The 22,721-nt window shown below is 43.4% G+C and overlaps 1 protein-coding gene across 1 annotated transcript in view; it reads right to left on the bottom strand.

Moving 5' to 3' along the window:
• Positions 1–22,721, bottom strand: part of LOC115161950 (neurexin-3a-like) — a 739,824-nt gene that overhangs the window by 449,093 nt on the left and 268,010 nt on the right. The window contains exon 18 of the mRNA XM_029712804.1: positions 17,235–17,354. Coding sequence (XP_029568664.1) covers positions 17,235–17,354 — 120 coding nt within the window. The remainder of the gene's footprint in view (positions 1–17,234; positions 17,355–22,721) is intronic.

Raw genomic sequence — 22,721 nt, 5'->3', positions numbered from 1 at the left:
TGTCTTTCTGGGAGTTCCCCCCATCTCCACAGAGGAACTCTGGAGCTCTGTCAGAGTGACCATCGGGTTCGTGGTCACCTCCCTGACCAAGGCCTTTCTCCCCGGATTACTCAGTTTGGCCGGGCGGCCAGCTCTAGGAAGAGTATTGGTGGTTCCAAACTTCTTCCATTGAAGAATGATGTAAGCCATTGTGTTCTTGGGGACCTTCAATGCTGCAGAAATGTTTTGTTACCCTTCCCCAGATCTGTGCCTCGACACAATTCTGTCTCAGAGCTCTATGGACAATTCCTTTGACCTCATAACTTGGTTATTGCACTGTCATGCACTGTCAACTGTGGGACCTTATATAGACAGGTTTATGCCTTTCCAAATCATGTCCAGTCAATTGAATTTACCACAGGTGAACTCCAATCAGGATGAACCTGAGCTCAATTTAGAGTATCATAGCAAAGGGTCTGAATACTTATGTAAATAAGGTATTTCTGTTCATTATTTTTTATACATTTGAAAAAACTTCTAAAAGCCTGTTTTGTCTTTGACATTATTGGGTAATGTGTGTAGATTGATGAGGGAAAAATGTGTTAATCAATTTTAGAATAAGGCTGTAACAAAACAAAATGTGGAAAAAGTGAATGGCACGACCAGTACCAGCAACCCGGACCTAGCTTCCCATGAGTCGGCCTAGTCCTATTCAGCCTGTTCCCGCTCCTCGCACTAGCCCTGGGGTGCGTGTCTTCAGCCTGGTACCACCTCTACCAGCCCCACGCACCGGGCTTCCAGTGCGTCGGCCCAGCCTCAAGAGCCCGGCACCAGTGTGCAGTCCAGAGTATCCGGCACCAGTGTGCAGTCCAGAGTATCCGGCACCAGTGTGCAGTCCAGAGTATCCGGCACCAGTGTGCAGTCCAGAGTATCCGGCACCAGTGTGCAGTCCAGAGTATCCGGCAACAGTGTGCAGTCCAAAGTATCCGGCAACAGTGTGCAGTCTAGAGTATCCGGCAACAGTGTCTAGTCCGGAACCGAGGGAGACTGCCTGCGACCCAGAACCCACTATTGTTCTCACTTTATATAAACAACATTGGTGATGATGTCAGATATTGTAAATTCCATTTATATGCAGATGACACAGTGATGTACTCTATTGCTCCAACAGCGGACCAAGCTTTAATGCAGTTGGAGTCTGATTTTAGGATACTACAGGGGTCTCTTTTACAGCTTAAACTTGTTTTAAACGCTAAGAAAACAAATGTCATGTTTTTTTCTAGGTCTAAACTCTCAGTTAGAAACACTTTTGTAATCACTAGCTTGGATGGTACTCAAATCAAACAGGTCTCTGCATATAAATATTTAGGGGTATGGTTAGATGATAGGCTTTCTTTTAAAAAACATGTTACTATATTGGGAAAAAAGCTCAAATTCAAGATAGGGTTCCTTTATAGAAACAGGGCTTGTCTGTCCTTTGTAAATAGGAAACAAATTGTGCAGGCTACTTTTATGTCCGTTTTAGATTATGGTGATATTATCTATATGCATGCATCGGCAAACACATTAAAACCACTGGATGCTATTTACCATTGTGCACTCAGGTTTATCACGGGTGATAGTTACAAAACTCCTCACTGTATCCTATATCAACATGTGGGTTGGGCCTCTCTATCTGTGAGGCGAGAGCAACATGCTCTCTTGTTTATTTATAAAGCGCTTCTTTTAAAACTACCTCCATATATATCATCATTAATTTCCACTAGATATACAAATTTTAAAACCAGATCACAGATGTGGATTACATTAGAGACTCCTGCGGTCTCCACAGAGTTGGGTAGGACTGCCTTTAGTTCCTTTGCGCCTTATTTATGGAACAAACTGCAGATCCAACTTAAGTTAGACACTCTGGTGTCCCTTGCCCATTTTAAAAATGTTATGGAGGATCAATATGATGTTATCTGTGATTGTTTCTGTTGAATTGTGTCTTTGTTTTGTATGTTTGAAATGTTCTTGTCTGTATGCCTAAAACTGTATATGTCAACATGTTTACACAGGGCACAGCCGTAAAAGAGATCCAGGTCTCAGTCTGTTTCCCCTGTTAAAATAAAGATTTAAAAAAAAAAAAAAAAAAAAAAGGGGTCTGCCTGCAACCCGGAACCGAGGGAGTCTGCCTGCGACCTGGAACCGAAGGAGTCTGCCTGCGACCCGGAACCGAGGGAGTCTGCCTGCGACCCGGAACCGAGGGAGTCTGCCTGAGACCCGGAACCGAGGGGGTCTGCCTGCGACCCGGAACCGAGGGGGTCTGCCTGCGACCCGGAACCGAGGGAGTTTGCCTGCGACCCGGAACCGAGGGAGTCTGCCTGCGACCTGGAACCGAAGGGGTCTGCCCGCGACCCGGAACCGAGGGGGTCTGCCCGCGACCCGGAACCGAGGGGGTCTGCCCGCGACCCGGAACCGAGGGAGTTTGCCTGCGACCCGGAACCGGGTGAGTCTGCCTATGACCCAGAACCGGGTGAGTCTGTCTGCGACCCGGAACCGAAGGAGTCTACCTACGACTCAGAACTGAAATTGACTAACTGTGTTGTAAATGAGGGAACCTGCCCACGAGCCACAACTACTTGAGTCTGTCTACAACCCGGACCACAATGAGTCTGCCTACAACCTGGAGGGCAGGAGGCCGGAACCAGAGCCACCTCCAGGATAGGTGGGTTGGGGAGGGAGGGTGTAGCACAGTGCCGTCATTGACGGCAGCCACCCTTCCTTCCCTCCCTTTTTTGTTTAGGGGATTTTTTTGTTGTTGTGGTATTGGCAAATTTTGTGTTTTCTTTTAAGGTGCATCCCGGGGTCTGCACCTTTAGGGGGGGGGGGTACTGTCACGTCCTGACCAGCAGAGGGAGTAGTGGTGTAGTATTTTGGTCAGTACGTGGCAGAAGAAGTTTGTATGGGTTGTCTAGTATGTCTGTTTCTGGGTTAGTCTTGTGACTCCTGATCAGGAACAGCTGGGGATTGTTGTTCCTGATTGGGAGTCATATATTTAGGAGTATGTTTGTCACTTGGGTTTGTGGGTGGTTGTGCTAACACTGCTAATCTTTTTGTTTCGAACGTAGCCGTTCAGCCTGTCGTGAGTTCGTGTTTATTGTTTTCCTGTGTATGCTTTGCTCTTCTATATTAAAAAGATGAGTATCCACATTCCGTCTGCAGTTTGGTCCATACAACACGGCTTCAACTATTGTGACAAGGACCAAATATTGCTTTACAATTGTAGAAACAAACCCCAAAAAAACTGAGCTAAAAACAACACCAGACTAAACAACCATTAAGTTCTTAATGTAACCTTCTCTTTAGGTGTTCTAGTTTTATCATAATGACCTAAATCACTGTATGTAATTATGTATGGCTTTCCACGAAAGTACGGCATTTAGTGAGTAGTGAGCGGATACATTTTTGTAGTTTTTTCCATGCTGGTCCCTCGGGGTAATCAAACCCACAACCCTGCCATTGCAAGCTCCATGCTCTACCAACTGAGCCACACTAGAACGAGAGACAGAGCTAGAGAAGGAAAGAGAGAGAGAAGAAAGAGAGAGAAGGAAAGAGAGAGAAGGAAATAGAAAGAGAGGGAAATAGAGAAGGAAAGAGAGAGAAGGAAAGAGTGAAAGAAGGAAAAAGAGAGAAGGAAAGAGTGAGAGAAGAAAAAAGGGAGAGAAGGAAAGAGAGAGAGAAGGAAAAAGAGAGAGAAGGAAAGAGAAAAGGAACTTGCTTCTGGTGTTGTGTTTTTCCCTCTAGAGGTACTACAGTGAAGTGAGGATGGTGGGCACTGAAACTCACACACACACACACACACACACACACACACACACACACACACACACACACACACACACACACACACACACACACACACACACACACACACACACACACACACACACACACACACACACACACACAGAGTGCTTTGTTCATTATTCAACATCCTGTTTCCTGAACTTCCGTGAACTCTCATCAAACTCAAAGAAAGTAAGTGATGAACACTAATGCTATTCAAATTGTATTTGTGTGTGGTGTACGTGTGTGTATGCATACACGTGCAACGTGTGCGTGTGACTACATGTAAGTGTGTGTGTGTGTGTGTGTGTGGTTTGATGCAGGTTTCTAAGTGTATCTATTAACAACGCCAGTGTGACTTTTCAGGGGTAAATGATAGCAAGCTGAGTTACTTATTCAATGACATTCACTGAGTAATGAGACTTATCAACAGGCCTGAGGCCTTGGCTAGCTAGGACAATAACAACAGGGGTCAACTAAATAAACAGTGTCTATTCTGAATTTTTCAAAGAAAATGTGTGTGTACGTGTGTGTGTACGTGTGTGTACATGTGTTTGTGCCTCCATGTGTGAGTGTGGGTAACCCAGTGATGTTGTCACGCCCTGACCTGAGAGAGAGGGTTTGTTTCTCTATGTGGTTAGGTCAGGGTGTGGGGTGGGCATTCTATGTTCTGTATTTCTTTGTGTTGGGCCGAGTATGGTTCCATCGTTGCCTCTGATTAGGAACCATACTTAGGCAGCCTTTTTTCCACCTGTGTTTGTGGGATCTTATTTTTGTATTGCTTTGTGTGCCTACAGAACATGACGGTCGTATTTTCTTTGTTCATTACTTTTATCGTGTTCTGAGTAAATAAATCACGAGATAAACATATTCCACGCTGCACCTTGGTCGACTCCTTGTGACAAACGTTACAGAAGATCCTACCACAAAAAGACCAAGCAGCAAGGGCAGGATGACTGGACCTGGGAGGAGATCCTGGATGGGGCAGGACCTTGGACAAGGCCGGGAGATTATCGCCGCCCGCCGGAGGAGATAGAGGCAGCGAAGGTGGAACGGCAATACTGGGAAGAATGGCTAGGCAAGCAACAGGAGGCCGAGAGGCAGCGGCAAAAAAACATTTTTGGGGGGCACACGGGTAGATTGGCTAAGGTGATTTTAAGACCTGAGCCAACTCCCTGTGCTTACCGTGGGGAGCAAGTGACCGAGCAAGCACCGTGTTACGCAGTAATGCACACTGTGTCGCCAGTGCGCACTCACAGCCCGGTGCGCTCGGTGCAAGCTCCTCACCGTTGCCGTGCTAGAGTTGGCTGTCAGCCAGGAAGAAGTGCACTGGCTCAGCGTATCTGGTTTCCAGTGTGTCTCTACGGCCCAGGTTATCCTGCACCTGCTCTATGCACGGAACCCCTCGTTCACCTGCGCAGCACAGTCCGACCTGTACCAGCGCCCCGCCCTTGCTGGGCTACAGTGACCATCCAGCCAGGACGGGGTGTGCCAGCCCTGAGCTCTAGACCTCCGGTGCGCCGCTACGGCCCAGTGTGCCCTGTACCTGCTCTGCGCACCCAGTCTCCTGTGCGTCTCCCCAGTCCGGTGAGACCGGTTCCAGCTCCAAGTAGGAAGCCTCCAGTGATGATCAATGGTCCGAAGCCTCCAGTGGTAATCGATGGCACGAAGCCTCCAGTGATGATCCATGGCCCGGAGCCTGTAGTGATAATCCATGGCACAAAGCCTCCAGTGATGATCCATGGCCCGGAGCCTGTAGGGATGATCCATGGCACGAAGCCTCCAGTGATGATCCATGGCCCGGAGCCTGTAGAGATGATCCATGGCACAAAGCCTCCAGTGATGATCCATGGTCCGGAGCCTGTAGGAATGATCCATGGCACGAAGCCTCCAGCAATAATCCATGGCCCAGAGCCTCCAGTGATGATCCATGGCGCGGAACCAGTAGTGATGATCCATGGCACGGAGCCTGCAGCGAAGGTCCCCAGTTCGGAACCTACAGAGACGCTCTCCAGTCCGGAGCCTCCAGCGACGCTCTCCAGTCCGGAGCCTCCAGCGACGCTCCTCAATCCGGAGCCTCCAGCGACGCTCCTCAATCCGGAGCCTCCAGCGACGCTCCTCAGTCCGGAGCCTCCAGCGACACTCCCCAGTCCGGAGCCTCCAGCGACTCTCCCCAGTCCGGAGCCTCCAGCAATGGTCTGCAGCCCGGAGTCTTCAGCGACGGTCTGCAGCCCGGAGTCTTCAGCGGCGGTCTGCAGCCCGGAGTCTTGAGCGGCGGTCTGCAGCCCAGGGTCTTCAGCGACGGTCTGCAGCCCAGGGTCTTCAGCGACGGTCTGCAGCCCAGAGTTGTCAGCGACGATCTGCAGCCCAGAGTCGTCAGCGACGGTCTGCAGCCCAGAGTCTTCAGCGACGGTCTGCAGCCCCGAGTCTTCAGCGACGGTCTGCAGCCCCGAGTCTTCAGCGACAGTCTGCAGCCCCGAGTCTTCAGCGACGGTCTGCAGCCATGAGTCTTCAGTGACGGTCTGCAGCCCAGAGTGTTCAGCGGCGGTCGGCAGTTCAGAGCCTCCGGCGCTGATCCACGGTTTGGTTCCTCCGGCGACACAGAAGCGGGAGCATCAGCGGCCAAGTTTAGATGCCCACCCGGACCCTCCCCTATAGGTTCAGGTTTGCGGCCGGGAGTCCGCACCTTTGGGGGGGGGGGTACTGTCACGCCCTGACCTGAGAGAGAGGGTTTGTTTCTCTATGTGGTTAGGTCAGGGTGTGGGGTGGGCATTCTATGTTCTGTATTTCTTTGTGTTGGGCCGAGTATGGTTCCTAAGCAGAGGCAGCTGTCTATCGTTGCCTCAGATTAGGAACCATACTTAGGCAGTCTTTTTTCCACCTGTGTTTGTGGGATCTTGTTTTTGTATTACTTTGTGTGCCTACAGAATGTGACGGTCGTATTTTCTTTGTTCATTACTTTTATCGTGTTCTGAGTAAATAAATCACGAGATGAACATATTCCACGCTGCACCTTGGTCGACTCCTTGTGACGAACGTTACAGATGTATATACACCCTGGGTTGATGATGTAATGTACATTGAGAGGCTTTGGAGCCACCGATCGGCCATATTGACACTCCCCAGTAGGAGCTGTCCTCCATAGGAATGAATGGAATTCTACAGGATTTAAATTAAATGTTTCAAGGGCAAAATCACATGTATTTAATATATATACAGTGAGGGAAAAAAGTATTTGATCCCCTGCTGATTTTGTATATTTGCCCACTGACAAAGAAATGATCAGTCTATAATTGTAATGGTAGGTTTATTTGAACAGTGAGAGACAGAATAACAACAAAAAAATCCTGAAAAACACATTGAAAAAATGTTATAAAATGATTTGCATTTTAATGAGGGAAATAAGTATTTCTATGTTGGCCTGGTATGGTTCCCAATCAGAGGCAGCTGTTTATCGTTGTCTCTAATTGGGGATCATATTTAGGCAGCCATTTCCCCACTGTGTTTTGTGGGATCTTATTTTTAATAAGTGCATGTAGCACCTCTGTCGTCACGGTTTGTTGTTTGTTTCTTTTTGTTGTTTGTAAAGTTTCACTAAAATAAATATGTGGAACTCAGAGCACGCTGCGCCTTGGTCCGTCTTTATACACAATTGTGACACCCAGACACCTCTGGTTCTAAGCAAAGCAGGGTGGATAAAATGACCCCTGGTCACACCTCTTACATTACCACCAATACAATAGCAGGATTAACCACAGCATTAAGCCAATGGATACACCAACCGGATAAATAATCCTGGAATGTTCACTCTTATAAATAGGGTGTACACTGAGTATACTAAACATTATGTACACCTTCCTAATATTGAGTTAAACCCACGTTTCCCTCAGAACAGCCTCAATTCGTCGGGGTATGGACTCTACAAGGTATCGAAAGCTTTCCACGGGGATACTGGCCCATGTTGACTCCAATGCTTCAGACAGTTGTGTCAAGTTGGCCTGATGTCCTTTGGGTGGTGGAACACACAGGAAACTGTTGAGTGTGAGAAAAAAACAGCAGCGTTGCAGTTGTTGACACAAACCGGTGCACCTGTTACCTACTACCATCTTTTGTCTTGCCCATTTGCCTTTTGAATGACACACATACACAATCCATGTCTCAATTGTCTCAAGGCTTAAAAATCCTTCTTTAACCTGTCTCCTCCCTTTCATCTACACTGATTGATGTGGACTTAACAGGTGACATCAATACGGGATCATACCTTCACCTGGATTCACCAGGTCAGTTTATGTGATGGAAAGAGTACACTCAGCGTACAGGTTAGCTACTTCACAGAATATAGGTCAACCACCTTTCCATGGCATTTGACACCCGCCCTCATGAAAATTCATGATTTTAAATCAATGTCAGTATTGTGCCTTACTTATTTCACAGGAGGTTGGTAGCAAACTTAATTGGGGAGGATGGGCTCGTGCTAATGGCTGGAGCGGAATGAGTGGAATGGTATCAAAGACATCAAACACATGGTTTCCAGGTGTTTGATGCCATTCCATTTATGTCGTTCCAGGCATTATTATGAGCCGTCCTCCCCTCAGCAGCCTCCTCTGACTTATTTCCTATGGCAACCCAACCTATGCAGTAGCTAGCAGCACCTCTGCTACAGTTGTTTGAGCACAAACCACTTTCATCCTCCAGGTCTCTGTATATGATTATCTGTTACAGTCACACCTCCTTTCATCCTCCAGGTCTCTGTATCTGATTATCTGTTACAGTCACACCTCCTTTCATCCTCCAGGTCTCTGTATCTGATTATCTGTTACAGTCACACCTCCTTTCATCCTCCAGGTCTCTGTATCTGATTATCTGTTACAGTCACATCTTCTTTCATCCTCCAGGTCCCTGTATCTGATTATCTGTTACAGTCACACCTCCTTTCATCCTCCAGGTCTCTGTATCTGATTATCTGTTACAGTCACACCTCCTTTCATCCTCCAGGTCTCTGTATCTGATTATCTGTTACAGTCACACCTCCTTTCATCCTCCAGGTCCCTGTGTCTGATTATCTGTTACAGTCACACCTCCTTTCATCCTCCAGGTCCCTGTGTCTGATTATCTGTTACAGTCACACCTCCTTTCATCCTCCAGGTCCCTGTATCTGATTATCTGTTTCAGTCACACCTCTGATGTAATAAAGACAATATGGAGTGAGTTTCTACAGTATGAGAGTTTTACTACCAGGTAAAGAAAGCCGTATGGATTGCAAAATGGATATAGATAAAGTATGGTTCTACCCAGAGGAAAATGTCAACGTTATATTGCATTTCCCTCAGTGTACATTATTAATAAGAAATGGCTCAAGCAACTTAAACTAAGATGTCATATTTCTGACAATGTCTGAGAATGTACTGCTGCCTATACAGGTGCATTATGAATACAAAATATATCAATTAAATCTATAAAAGATATGTATCAAGGCACAAGGCGAGACCCAGATGCAGACACAGGAGGCAGATGGTTGGAGTCGTACAATGGTAGGCAAGAGAATGGTAGTGGATAGGCAAAAAGGTCAAAACCAGATCAGAGTCCAGGAGGTACAGAGTGGCAGATGGCTCGTGGTCAAAGCAGGCAGAATGGTCAGGAAGGTGGGTATAAGGTACAGAAACAGGCAAGGCTCAAAACCAGGAGGACTAGAAAAAGGAGACTGCAAAAAGCAGGCGAACGGGAAAACCGCTGGTTGAGTTGGACACATACAAGACGAACTGGCACAGAGAGACAGGAAACACAGGGATAAATAGACTGGGGAAAATAAGCGACACCTGGAGGGGGTAGAGACAATCACAATGACAGGTGAAACAGATCAGGGTGTGACAATAAGAGAAAGCCCATTGTTCTAGGCTAAGAAAGAAAAAAAAATCAAAATGTGGAAAAAAATGTCACTCGATCTAGTGGAATTCAGGCAGAATTACTAATATAGGCTGTGGGAGAAAGGAAAGGAGAGTTAGTTTAATTTCTCTCCAGCTGGAATTCTCTGGTTCTGTTTCCCAGTTCTCCCTCAGAAGGGAAGATACTCTACTGCCACCTGGTGGTGATATACTGTGGTGGTGCAATAACAAAAATAATTGGGACCATTTTGAGTCCTAACTAGAAAATAAATAAGAGTTAATTGGGTCACTAGACTCCATTAGTCACTGTCATAGATCTTCAGATCAACGGATCAGTCAAACACACATGCACACACACACACACACACACACACACACACGCACACACGCACACACGCACACACACAGTACAGACATGATGCTCTAACATAATACACACTCAATTCATATAGAGGTCAACATTCAGTAGATCTGCCTGTCAATAATCATGCTATTGATCCAGACCCACAGAATGGTCTCTGTTACTTTTTACTATTTATATGTTGAGCAACTGAGAATGTGTGTGTGTGTGTGTGTGTGTGTGTGTGTGTGTGTGTGGTGTTGTGTGTGTGTGTGTGTGTGTGTGTGTGTGTGTGTGTGTGTGTGTGTGTGTGTGTGTGTGTGTGTGTGTGTGTGTGTGTGTGTGTGTGTGTGTGTGTGTGTGTGTGGTGTTGTGTGGGCCCAACAGTAGTTGTCTTCCTGCCATTCCCGGTAATTTCCCGTCTTATCCGTTGGAGCGGAGGGTGCAGGGAAATACAGATATTTGTGCGGACTGGCAGACCTGAAACACACATTACTCTCCTCGTGTTATTTACATTAAGTCACTCCATATCTCCAATAACGCGCTTTTGATTCAGCCGCTCCGCTGGTGGAAATACAACAGGGAGGGAGAGAGGGACAGAAAGGTGGGGAGGACAGAGGGACAGAAAGGGGGGGAGGACAGAGGGAAACGGGGGGAGAGACGACAAAGGAGCACAATTCTACATGTCACTCTTAAATCACAAGAAGGTTAACTTGGCTGGCGTACACTGCAGAACCAAAGAGAACGGCCAATCACCAATAACCATGTCTCTGCCTTACTGCCGGCATAGTTAATAGGACTGACGTTGTGAGGGAGGATGTGTGTGTGTGTGTGTGTGTGTGTGTGTGTGTGTGTGTGTGTGTGTGTGTGTGTGTGTGTGTGTGTGTGTGTGTGTGTGTGTGTGTGTGTGTGTGTGTATATGAGAGAAAGAGAGAGAGGGAGTGTAAAGGTCTGGGTGTAGCTGGTGCAGAGGAGTCAGGCGCAGGACAGCAGAGATAAGTAATAAAAGTAACTTTTCTCAAAATTACCAAGTACATGTAGAATTACCAAGCCCACACAAAAGGAACGAAATACATAAAACAAACACGCACAAAAACCATGGGGAAAACAGAGGGTTAAATAATGAACATGTAATTGGGGAATTGAAACCAGGTGTGTAAAACAAAGACAAAACAAATGGAAAATGAAAAGTGGATTGGCGATGGCTAGAAGGCCGGTGACGTCGACCACCGAACGCCGCCTGAACAAGGAGAGGGACCGACTTCGGCGGAAGTCGTGACAGAGAGAGCATACACTGTATAGTAAAACCAAATACTTTTTATTTACCTTTATTTCAACAGGGAAGTCATATTGGGACTAAAGTCTATTTTACAAATCAGCCCCGCACAATACAAAAACAAGCACATACAACAGGCAAGTATATTTAAACATAAATATAGACAATATACACATTATCATGAAGAACACAGTCAATTAAAACAAACACATCCTTCATTATAAAACATCCTCTGTCAGCTGTCTGAATCCTCTGTCAGGGACTTCAAAGCATCCAAACAAAACGTATTTTGGTGATTATTCCAAACATAGGGTGCAAGGAAATGAAGGTGTCTCCAAAGTTAACAAATCCAATCATTTTTAATCTTGACAGTGTTGTTAGGTAAGTCGGAAGATGATGGAGCAAAGCTTTGTAAATGAAAATAGTGTGAAGATGTGACCTATGTGATTTTATAGAGGTGTGGACAACCTTCTGGTAAAGAATGCTGTGATGAGTAATAAAACTGTCTCTGTAGGTTGGTGGAAATCCCCGTGGACTTAGAAGCCGGGGGTCACCATTATGTAGTCTGCAACAAATTATCCAACACTGTCAGGTCCTGACCAGTAAAGGGGTCATTTGTAATTGTAGTATGGTCAGGGCGTGGCAGGGGGGTGTTTGTTTTGTGTGTTTTGGGGTTTTTGGTCTAGGGGATTTTGGTTCTAGTTTTCATTTTCTATGTTTCGTTTTCCGGGTTCGGCCGAGTGTGGTTTCCAATCAGAGGCAGGTGTCTTTCGTTGTCTCTGATTGGAAGCCATACTTAGGCAGCCTGTTTTCCTTTGGGTTTTGTGGGTGGTTGTTTTCCGTTTTGTGTAAGTACCTGACGGAACTGTCGGTTGTCGGTTTTGTTATTTTTTTGTAAAAGTGTTATCTCATTACAATTAAAGAAGATGAGCACTATACCCACTGCGCCTTGGTCTGTCCTTTACGACGCCCCTGACAAACACTTAAGTAAAAATGATGTTGAATAATAAACTACATTTATCGATCTGACTCCATTATTATGTGAATAGATGCAACAGGCCCTGTACGTCTCTGGATGAATCTAGTCAAGGTAGCAAGCCTTGCATTACCTCTCAGAATGATTTTAATCAACATGTTTCTAACTTTCACCGTTATGCAACTATTAAGAGACTAGATACAAATAGATAATCCCGCCCACCAATGTTCTAGCGTTCATTTATTAAGTTAAGTAGATCAGGGATGCTATGTGTACTGTCTAATTAACAACTATCAAATTATAGGCATATAGTCAATCAAATAAATACTCAAATGAATTTACTCAATTCAACTAATATAATTAATTAATCACGAAATAATTGACAATCAAACCATTCCAGTGAACATGAAATGCATGATACATTACATAATTACACAGAGTATATGACTGTCACCAACATGTTAAGACTTAACGTGGTAACACGTGTCTTCAGTTCAGAAAAGAATCTAAGAGAAATAAGTAGGTGTCTGATACACACAGGAGATAGGTAGAAAGTTCTCAAAGTATGAGCGAATTCACTGCCCTTCACTGCCCCCAACCTGAATTAATGTTTCTTAGCACTTTGCTAGTGAACAAAAGGCAGGAACAACACACCCAGATTCTAATCGAATCAACTAAAATTTGAATGTTATGACCGGACAACAGGTCTGATAACCTGTCAACCTAACATTCAATTTCAATTCAGTCACTTTAATATTCAAAGGGCACTCCCACATCTGAGCTATCGTTGTTGCAGGTGCATTGTAATAGTTGAATGAGATTCACTTTAAAAATACATCAACCAGAAAGCATACAATGGAATAAGACATATGAAAATGTGCAGTTCTTTATCAGCTCTTGAAACAAACCCAACACAACAATTGAGATCACACAGCAAAATGTATTTCATAATTTCAAGTTTTAATCAGTCGTCACACCTCTCCTGGCATCAGTGACCCCAGGACTTCGGTGGGTCTCGTCCTGGAGATTGCCATGGCGATGGTGTGTTTCTCTCCTGTGAGATGAAAATATACAGCCATCCATCCGGACAATGCCAAATTGAATCAACATGCCAGGCTGGCGTCAGCAAATCGCATATTCATCACTGGCCTTCATCATCGTTCACATTTGTTCTCTATTTTTCGACTGCAACTACTCCTGTGATAAAACAAAGGGCGCTATGATAAACGGCATCCATGGGTTTAAGAGTAGTGGCAGCTGCACTTTGATAAATAATATCACCGTAATCAAGAACAAGTAGAAAGGTTGACTGGATCTGCTTCCTGCTGACTGGAGAGAGACAACATCTGCATCTAAAAAAAAGCCCACTTTAAATCTTAGTTTCTTAAAAAGCTCATTTGTATCTTTTTTAAACATTAAATCAATGTCAATTCAAATACCAAGGTATTTGTATGCAGGAACTTGTTTGATTATAGAACCATCCTATGAGTGAAGATGTAAAATCTTACAAAAAAATTTGAAAACATCATACATTTAGTTTTGCCTGTATTAAGCACAAGTTTTAAATCAGTAAGGGCTTCCTGTACGGACTATAGACTTGTCACAGTCAGGTCAGTAGTCGGGGAAATTGCGTACATTATAGTATCATGAGCAGGCGTTAGACCCAGGCCAAATGAGGACAACTAGTTCAATAAAATACCATGATCAACAGTATCAAATGCATTTGACAGGTCCACAAACAAGGCAGCACAATTCATTTTAGTGTCTAAAGCATTGATAATATCATTAACAACTAATGTGGTTGCTATCGTAGTGCTGTGTCTTGGCCTAAACCCAGATTGATTTGTATTCAAAATTCCATGCTCAGATAAAAAAAAGAGCAAAGCTGCTTATTTACTAAAGATTGTAGACTCTTAGCTAGACATGGAAGCCCGGAGATGGGACTATAATTATCAAGATCACTACTATCCCCACCCTTATGGAGCGGCAGCACATAAGGTGTTTTTTCATACTTTACGAATATTCCCTGATAACAGTGTTAGATTTAAGATATGGGTTTACTGAGGCAGCAATGAGGGGGGACAGCACATTTGAGAATACCCGGCTCCAGTTGGTAAGCCCCTGTGGATTTCTTGGTATCTATAGCAAGTGAGGCATCAATGACTTATTTTTCTATGTATTGCCAAAATGCAAAAACTGCAAAATTCCAAATCTTTTAAAAAGCTAGCCCACTGGAAAAAAAGACCATTAAATGCATCAATGATTACATTTTTGTCCGTAATGGGGCCAGAGTCTGAATTAATTTGTTGGGGCAGAGAGGAGGAAGTACAACCCTTCAAGGATTTGACAGTTTTCCAGAATTTAGCCGGATTCCCCTTACAATCAGAAAAAAGTGGTTACGTAAGATTTTGCCTTTCTGATTAGTCTTACACATTGATTCCTCAGTTGCCTAAAATATTGCCAATCCGGGCCTAATCCTGTGTTTCTGGCCTTGACCCGAGGCAACATTTCTCATGCAAATGACTTTCGATAATTCAGAAGGTAACCAGGCATTCAATCTATCTTTAACTCTCAGAGTTTTGAAGGGGGCATGATTATCTACAATAGTGTTAAAGACATTTACAAAAAACTTTAAAACTAAATCAGTTTCAGGGATAGCTGAGATAATATCAAGGTCACTAAAATAAAGATCATGTAAAAACACCTTGTTAACTAAAGTTTGTAAGTTCATCTTAGTGATGACACAAGGCTTAAATTTATCTCTGACACAGACAACACTGCAATGGTAGTATTCATCAAAATAAGATAAATCAAGGTGGATTTTGATGGATATTTAGGGTTCGGCCATCTAAGCTCAGTTATCAGCTGAGACAGGTTTACCTCAGAGCAAATATATTTCAGCGTATCTGACACTGGCATCCTCAATATTAAAATTGGCCATAATTAATAGTTAAAACTTACCATACTTAGATACACTCCAACTAGTGTCAGCTGGTTGTTATGACCAAGGTCCACATTAAGAACGATAATCAAACTGCTTGGGACAGAGGTAGCAAGAGATTCTGTCTAATCAGCAAACATTAAAACAGGACAGTGACTCATCACTGTCCAGCACAGAATTATTCAAGCAAATTTCAGAAATTACCAGAATGTCCATGTTGGATTGAGAAGCAAGAATTTCAATCAAATCCATCTGCCATTTTACATGAACAAATCCAAGATGGAGTCTCAAAATACAAGCATGCTATGTTCAGTGGGTAACCCCTTATTTGAAAAGACCATGGGATTGGTTTAAATTGGTATAGATGCAAGATTGTCTAGAATTGACTCATTGGGCCTATACCTCGAATGGGGAAGTGGGTTAAAACAAGAGTCAATGAGGGTTATCTGTTGCGGGCCTGCAGTATGATGACAATGCTGATCATTTATGGTTGGGATTACTTGAGCGGGACTAGGAGTATTACTAAATCAATCTCTCAGCGCAACCTTGAAATGCGACGACAGGGTCCAGGCACCAAGATGATTTGGAGGGACCCCATTCTCTCTGTAGAGCATTTTCTGTTTCCAAAAGGTGTCAAAGTTATCCACAAAAGTAACTCTAACAGTAGACTCATAGCCAGTCGTGTAGTGCCAGCAGATTACTGAATCGATCCATGCCACGATTAAGAGTGACGGCACTGGGCCTGAAATAATTGGACGCTTGTTGGAGTCTTTCAGAGTTCCATTCACTTTAAAATCCTGTTTCAGACGTTCCAAGCTACCCATCCATCCTAATGACATTAGATCCCACATGGACAACAACAGAGACAGTCCCCGTGTTCTGGCGTAAAACAGTTGGAAGCAGCCTAGTAATGCCCTGTACCTGAGCCCCAGGATAGCACAAGGTTTTTGCCTCGGGAACCGAGATGTTTCTCACCATATAGCTGGCGATGATAACGCCTGGTGATTTGGCAGAGAAAGATGGTTTGTTCCCACCTCTTTTCAAAGACACAATTCAACTTCCTGGCACTAGAGTCAGTTGTTCATTACAGAGACTCACAGACACATCAGAGTGAGAGTCGTTGACTCAGTCAATGTTACTTCAACATGACCTTGTACCTAAACACACTTTTCAAGCCTATACGATCAAATCAAATTAAATCACAGTTTATTGGTCATATGCACAGAATGCAGTGTAAACGGTGCAGTGAAATACAATGAAATGGGACCATTATCTAAGATATACTCAGACTAATCACAAACAAGATATTATACTTAATAACACTAACAGCCTACGATGGCCTCTGGCGCTGTACTATATTACATTAAATAATCATTACATGTTCTTCTATTGCCGATTCCTCTAGTGTTTAACGAATAAACTGATGTTTTCAAGCAGGTCAATGAAATGTAAACTACTCGACGTTACAGGAGCTCGATAAAGCTAAACTATCCAAGTCTTAGAGGAATCTCTAGTGTGCTAGATTAAATCACATTGGATGTTTATGCAGTACCTGTTTATAAGGCGAACTGCCCACTCAAACATACCTTTTTCTGATTTTATTTGGGAAACAGGCTATTATGTGTGCTTGTCGGCCATCTTTTATACGGTCAGGTGACAGGTCAGCTGATGGTCACCTGATAGGTCACCTGATGCAGAGACCATCTTGGTTAGGAATAGTTTACATTAAATCATTCAGATTACTGTGTAAATACTACAATGTGGACTTAATTGAATTGAGCCCTTTTAGTCAGAATATGAAGGACTGTCTCTAGCACCCCTAGTGGCTGTAACATCTATGAAAACACCTCAGAAAGGAAACAAACAGCAATTACCTTTAGACGTCTTCAGAGGGGTCTTCAAAGTGTGTGCGTCTTTGTCTGTGTGTGTGTCTGTGCGTGTGTGTGCATGTGTATGTGTGTGTGTTTCTGTGCACTTTTTGTGTGTATAGATAGACAATAAACAGTACTCACGATCATTGCACCTCGTGCCGGTGAAGGAGGTCATGGAGCAGTCACAGGTGTAGTTCTCCCACTGCTGGATACAGACGCCCATGTTGGTACATGAGTCCTCCTGACAGGTGGTGCTAGGACCTGCAGGTGGCAGAGCAGAGCCATGTGATACCAGGGTACAGGTGGCAGAGCAGAGCCATGTGATACCAGGGTACAGGTGGCAGAGCAGAGCCATGTGATACCAGGGTACAGGTGGCAGAGCAGAGCCATGTGATACCAGGGTACAGGTGGCAGAGCAGAGCCATGTGATACCAGGGTACAGGTGGCAGAGCAGAGCCATGTGATACCAGGGTACAGGTCTGAGCGCTAGCTCCCCAACAGCTCCTCCAACAGGTACCATGCAGAGGTGTCAGAGCACGTCAGTGGGCCATGCATTAGTCAGGTTAGTACATTACATGAATTACAGAGGTGTTATTGTATCATAGAAGTACACCAAAGTGAATACGTTTTTTTAAAACACACACGGCATTCCCTCCAAGTAGATTTTAGTAAGACGTTTAGTGTGTACAGACATTGAACAGGGTGCTGGATGTGTTTTCAACATGGCTGGTTGATGAGACAACTGGTGGATTCAGACAAACTGACTAGACTAGGGTCACGTACTGTCATATTGAGTGTCTCTATAACTATATAATAACATGGTAAGTACTTACTCTACACAGTCTACAGTGTTGGTACATGTTGTTCAATAGAAATTACAATGATTATAACACTTTTTTTTAGTATAGATTATGTGATGTTATTGAGAGTTTATTTTGCAATAATATGACAATGTTCAAACCATAACCTTATATAATACATACATACTGGATGTAAACTACACGCCGTAGTTCCATTATGCCCGTTCATGTCAGCCCCATGTGGACACACAGTTTTAGAGCCACCAGAAGTTAATATGAAGTGTGACCCGGTGTAAGCTCTCCCTTCCCTCAACCCCCTGCTCTAACCTAGACCAGTCTACATACAGAGACACTGGAGAAGATGTACCAGTGCAACAGAAAGAGGATCATGAGACAAAACATTTTATAGCAAAGTGGTGCACATAGGATATGTGCTTTTGTTATATAAATGTTGGTGTGGTGGTGTCCAGTTAAGTCCAGGGCTGTGTTTCATTCCAGAAAGGTGTTCCCTTACCCCTCTGTCCTCGTCCACTCCCCTTCACAGAACCGAGACAACGGGTCAGACCCTTTCCAGTTCTGTGAAAAGGGAATAAACGAGGGAATATCGGAGGATGCATCTATGTGGAATGAAACATAGACCAAATAAGGACTTGAGACTCACCACCATCCAGACTCATCCCATGTTTTTAAGAGGAAGTGCAGTCTCTACTGTGCAGCAGGGCAAAAACCAATTCAGTGAAAAATTGGGACAATATTCCCACCAGAAATGGAAAAACCATGTGAAAAAAAAGATTTATGCAAGATAAAATGATTCACTTCATGTTTGTTTCTTCTTCTACAGGTACCAAAGTAACCTGAAATACATCCATAAAGTTGTAACAATAATACAAGCTGCAAGTGAAGAAGAGTGAAGAAGAGGTCAATGTTCCTGAACACTAAAGAAACACTTTCATCTGTCCTGGTGGTACATGAGGCATGCTTTATTAAGTTGGAAGAGATACTGCCTGTTCTGCTGAATGTGCTCAAATAGCCAAACTGACATTCATCTACCGTGTGTGTGTGTGTGTGTGCGCATGTGTGTCTGTCCATGTTCTCTGTAGAATGTGCTACCGTATTCATCTGCCTGAACACATTCCCAGGGGAAACATTTGTTGATATTACTCAGCTAAGGCAGTAGATATCTCTTTCTTCATCTGGTTGAGATTCTTTATATCTAAAAATAAATATGTCTTAAATCCCCTCAGAGTGGACTTTGGATATGGACATGAGAGCCATGACTTCTCTAGAACATCATCCGTCAGTCTCCAGCGTGCACTGATGGCAGGCTGCTCTCGCATTCTAATGAAACTGTCTGTCAAACTGTCGGAATCTCAAATTTAACTTAGGCCGACCGTCCCTTTAATTAGCATACTAATTACACTGGCCTATCAGGGGGGCTTCCACACTCCAGGCCTAAAAGCATTTGAAGGGGAGGGGGGGATCGTGTGTGTGTATGTATGTGTGTGTGTGTGCCTTTCAGGATGTGTGTGTGTCGACCCAATGTGGAAGACTTAGCGGATTCCTCAGCAACGCTGCCAAGACAGGCTATACACGGCACGATACCGAAAAACAAGATCTGCAGACATACAGTGCTTTCGGAAAGTATTCAGACCCCTTGACTTTTTCCACATTTTGTTACGTAACAGCCTTATTCTAAAATCAATCAAATCATTTTTTTCCTCTCATCAATCTACACACAATACCCCATAACGACAAAGCAAAAACTGTTTTTTAGAAATGTTTGCAAATGTGTTAAATATAAAATAAGTAAGTATTCAGACAATTTACTCAGTACTTTGTTGAAGCACCTTTCGCAGCGATTACAACATAGAGTTTTCTTGGGCTGCAAGCTTGGTACACATGTATTTGGAGAGTTTCTCCAATTCTCAATTTAAAGTCTCATGGAAAATACTTATGTAAATAAGGTATTTCTGTTTTTTATTTTTAATACATTTGCAAACACTTCTAAAAACCTGTTTTCGCTTTGTCATTATAGGGTATCGTGTGTAGATTGCTGAACATGTATTTTTTTAATTCAATTTTAGAATAAGGCTGTAAGGTAACAAAATGTGGAAAAAATCAAGGGGTCTGAATACTTTCCGAAAACACTGTAATCATACAGGCGGCTAATATTTTATTCATGCAAAAGCTTTCCATCACAATCATTAGTCTGTCTCCCTGCCCACCTGCCTGCCTCCCTACCCACCTGTCTCCTGCCTGCCTCTGGCTGCCTGCCTGCCTGCCTGCCCGCCTGCCTGTCCGCCTGCAGGCCTCCCGGCGAGGCAAAGCCAGGGTACGCCGTAGGACTTGCAGCCCCTACCTACAATTCTCCAGAAGTGAACCATTTTATAACAAGCACATAGCCAGCTGCAAAAAAATCTATTGTGCTTAAAGGTGACATCATCAAACACAGCTTGAAGACTTCCTGCTTTACCGCCAACACTATCAGAGTTTAAATCAGCCAAAATTGCTATTGGATTTGCTCTGTTTGTGCTCTACCTTGAGGCCAAAATTCAGTTGTTGTTTTCTGTAAGCAGGAAGTCACCCCACTGTGTACGATGATGTCATCTTGCTTAGAGTACCTTTAAGCCAAGGTATTTTTCTTTAGTGAGTGGTGACACATAACATTACAAGCTCAGAATGGAATTTGAACCTTCTACCTTGTAGGTCAGCTTTGGTGAAACCGACTTTGTTAGAGAAAAGAACAGAAAGTGAAAAACGATAAAACAAGGTTAGTAGGTGGCCAATGATTGTCGGGTTAATAAAGCCAGCACTTTACTAACAGGGAAATGCCCCTTAACTTCTCTAAGGAAGGGGTCAGGGGTAAGGGCTATGCTACCATGACAACCAAAAATAAGGGACTGATGAAATAGATGGGGACAGTACAGAGAAAACATGCTGATGAAAATGGGTATGGATCAGAGATTTTGACCCTATGGAGACACACTGTATATGTGTCACTTCAACAAATGTATTAGGATGCGCACTGGACAATCGGTTTAGCTACAAGTTAACCTGTTCAGTAATTACACATTATTCAGAAGCACTTTGTTAAAACAGTAATATTTATGTGGAAATTACAACAAGAAATAACATACAGACATCTGCATTGAAACCTGCACATGAATTGGAATCTTTTCATTTTACATCGATTTTACAAATGTATTCAATCAATATCAATTAGGTATTTATTTACTTTTTTTATTTTTTATGTATTGTCTACTCAAAGCATAATGGGACAATTGCTGCTCAAGAATAATGACAACACAAAGGTTAGTATGAATATGTTTTATCATGAAGGGATGAGGACAAATGACACAAACACAGCGATAGACAGTGAAAACCCATAACGTTGTTTTATTAGAGTTGACCTAGTGTTTCCCCGGGCCTGCCGTTCAGTCCCCCAGCGCTTCCATCCACCTATGTACAGAGGCATCGGCGCCATCTAGTGAGGGTTTGCCTCGATTACACTAATCTATGCCAAGTAGACCTAGAACTGCAGGTGCTGTTGACGGTTGTCACTAGTTACCACAGCCACAAAGTCAAAATTGGCTATATAATTCAGGAAAACAAATAAATTAGCTTTTTTGGTATTAATTTAAGGTGAGGCTTAGGCATAAGGTTAGCAGTGTGGCTCAGTTGGTAGAGCATGGTGTTTGCAACACCAGGGTTGTGGGTTCAATTCCCACGGGGGACCAGTACGGATAAAAAAAAAAATTATGAAATGTATGCATTCACTACTGTAAGTCGCTCTGGATAAGAGTGTCTGCTAAATGACTAAAATGTAAATATTGTCATCCCTGTAGGCCTACAACACTGTTAATAAAATCATTTATTTTTGATTACGTTGTCCCACTGTGTGCTCCAAAACCCAACTAACTAGGCAGCCATTAGTCTGGACAGTTAAGTTCATACTATGGCAAATATTTAGCAAAAAATTTATTTGAACACACATTCTCATAACCACTCACAGACAAACAGAATTACAAAAAATAAGAAATGATATGAATGTGATACAACAGAAAAGTCCCACATACATCACGGTGTACACACTGTCATCTGTAATGGGGGGAAGATTTATGGGAATATTAATATTGCGTTATAGATATACACTCCACAATAGTCATAATGTCAAGGTATATTAGGTTCATATTGCACCATTGTGTGGCTCTCTGATATGGTAATTTCAAAATAAGACAACAAAAAATAAACAATAAATACACAACGGAGATGTTGAAATTAAAAACAGAAAAAGAAACAACACGCTCCGGGTAAAACATGTACATAAAGCAAATTGATTCACATGCAAGCAATAAAGATCAATGAAAACTGAGCAAAAACTATATTAACAAACAACATTTTTTTTTTTTTTAAACGATCAAGAGCCAAGAGTATTGCAGGAAAAATTGTTCATTGGAATGAAATTTGATGCTATAGTGTAAAAATATTTCAATAGGCCGTCATCTCACTTAACTGAAGTACACAGAATATTTGAGATAGACACTAAACTAACGGAAATCTATGGAAATGTAGTTTTGCGTACACAACGCATACAAGCTCTTGTATCGTTTCTGACTGGAACTTTCATGTCTCCATATATAGATATTACAATTCTTATAAATACTATCTAAAGCACTGCATCTAAGTGCTAGAGGTGTCACTACAGACCCTGGTTCGATTCCAGGCTGTATCACAACCGGCTGTGATTGGGAGTCCCATAGGATGGTGAGTGAGATGACCAGAAGGGTTAGTAGGATGGACGGGGGAGGGTAAGGAACGAGGGAGGTGA

This window comes from Salmo trutta, chromosome 25, assembly GCF_901001165.1.
Source record: "Salmo trutta chromosome 25, fSalTru1.1, whole genome shotgun sequence".
In the NCBI taxonomy this organism is placed as follows: Eukaryota; Metazoa; Chordata; class Actinopteri; order Salmoniformes; family Salmonidae; genus Salmo; species Salmo trutta.
This window is presented reverse-complemented; position numbering and strand designations above follow the sequence as displayed.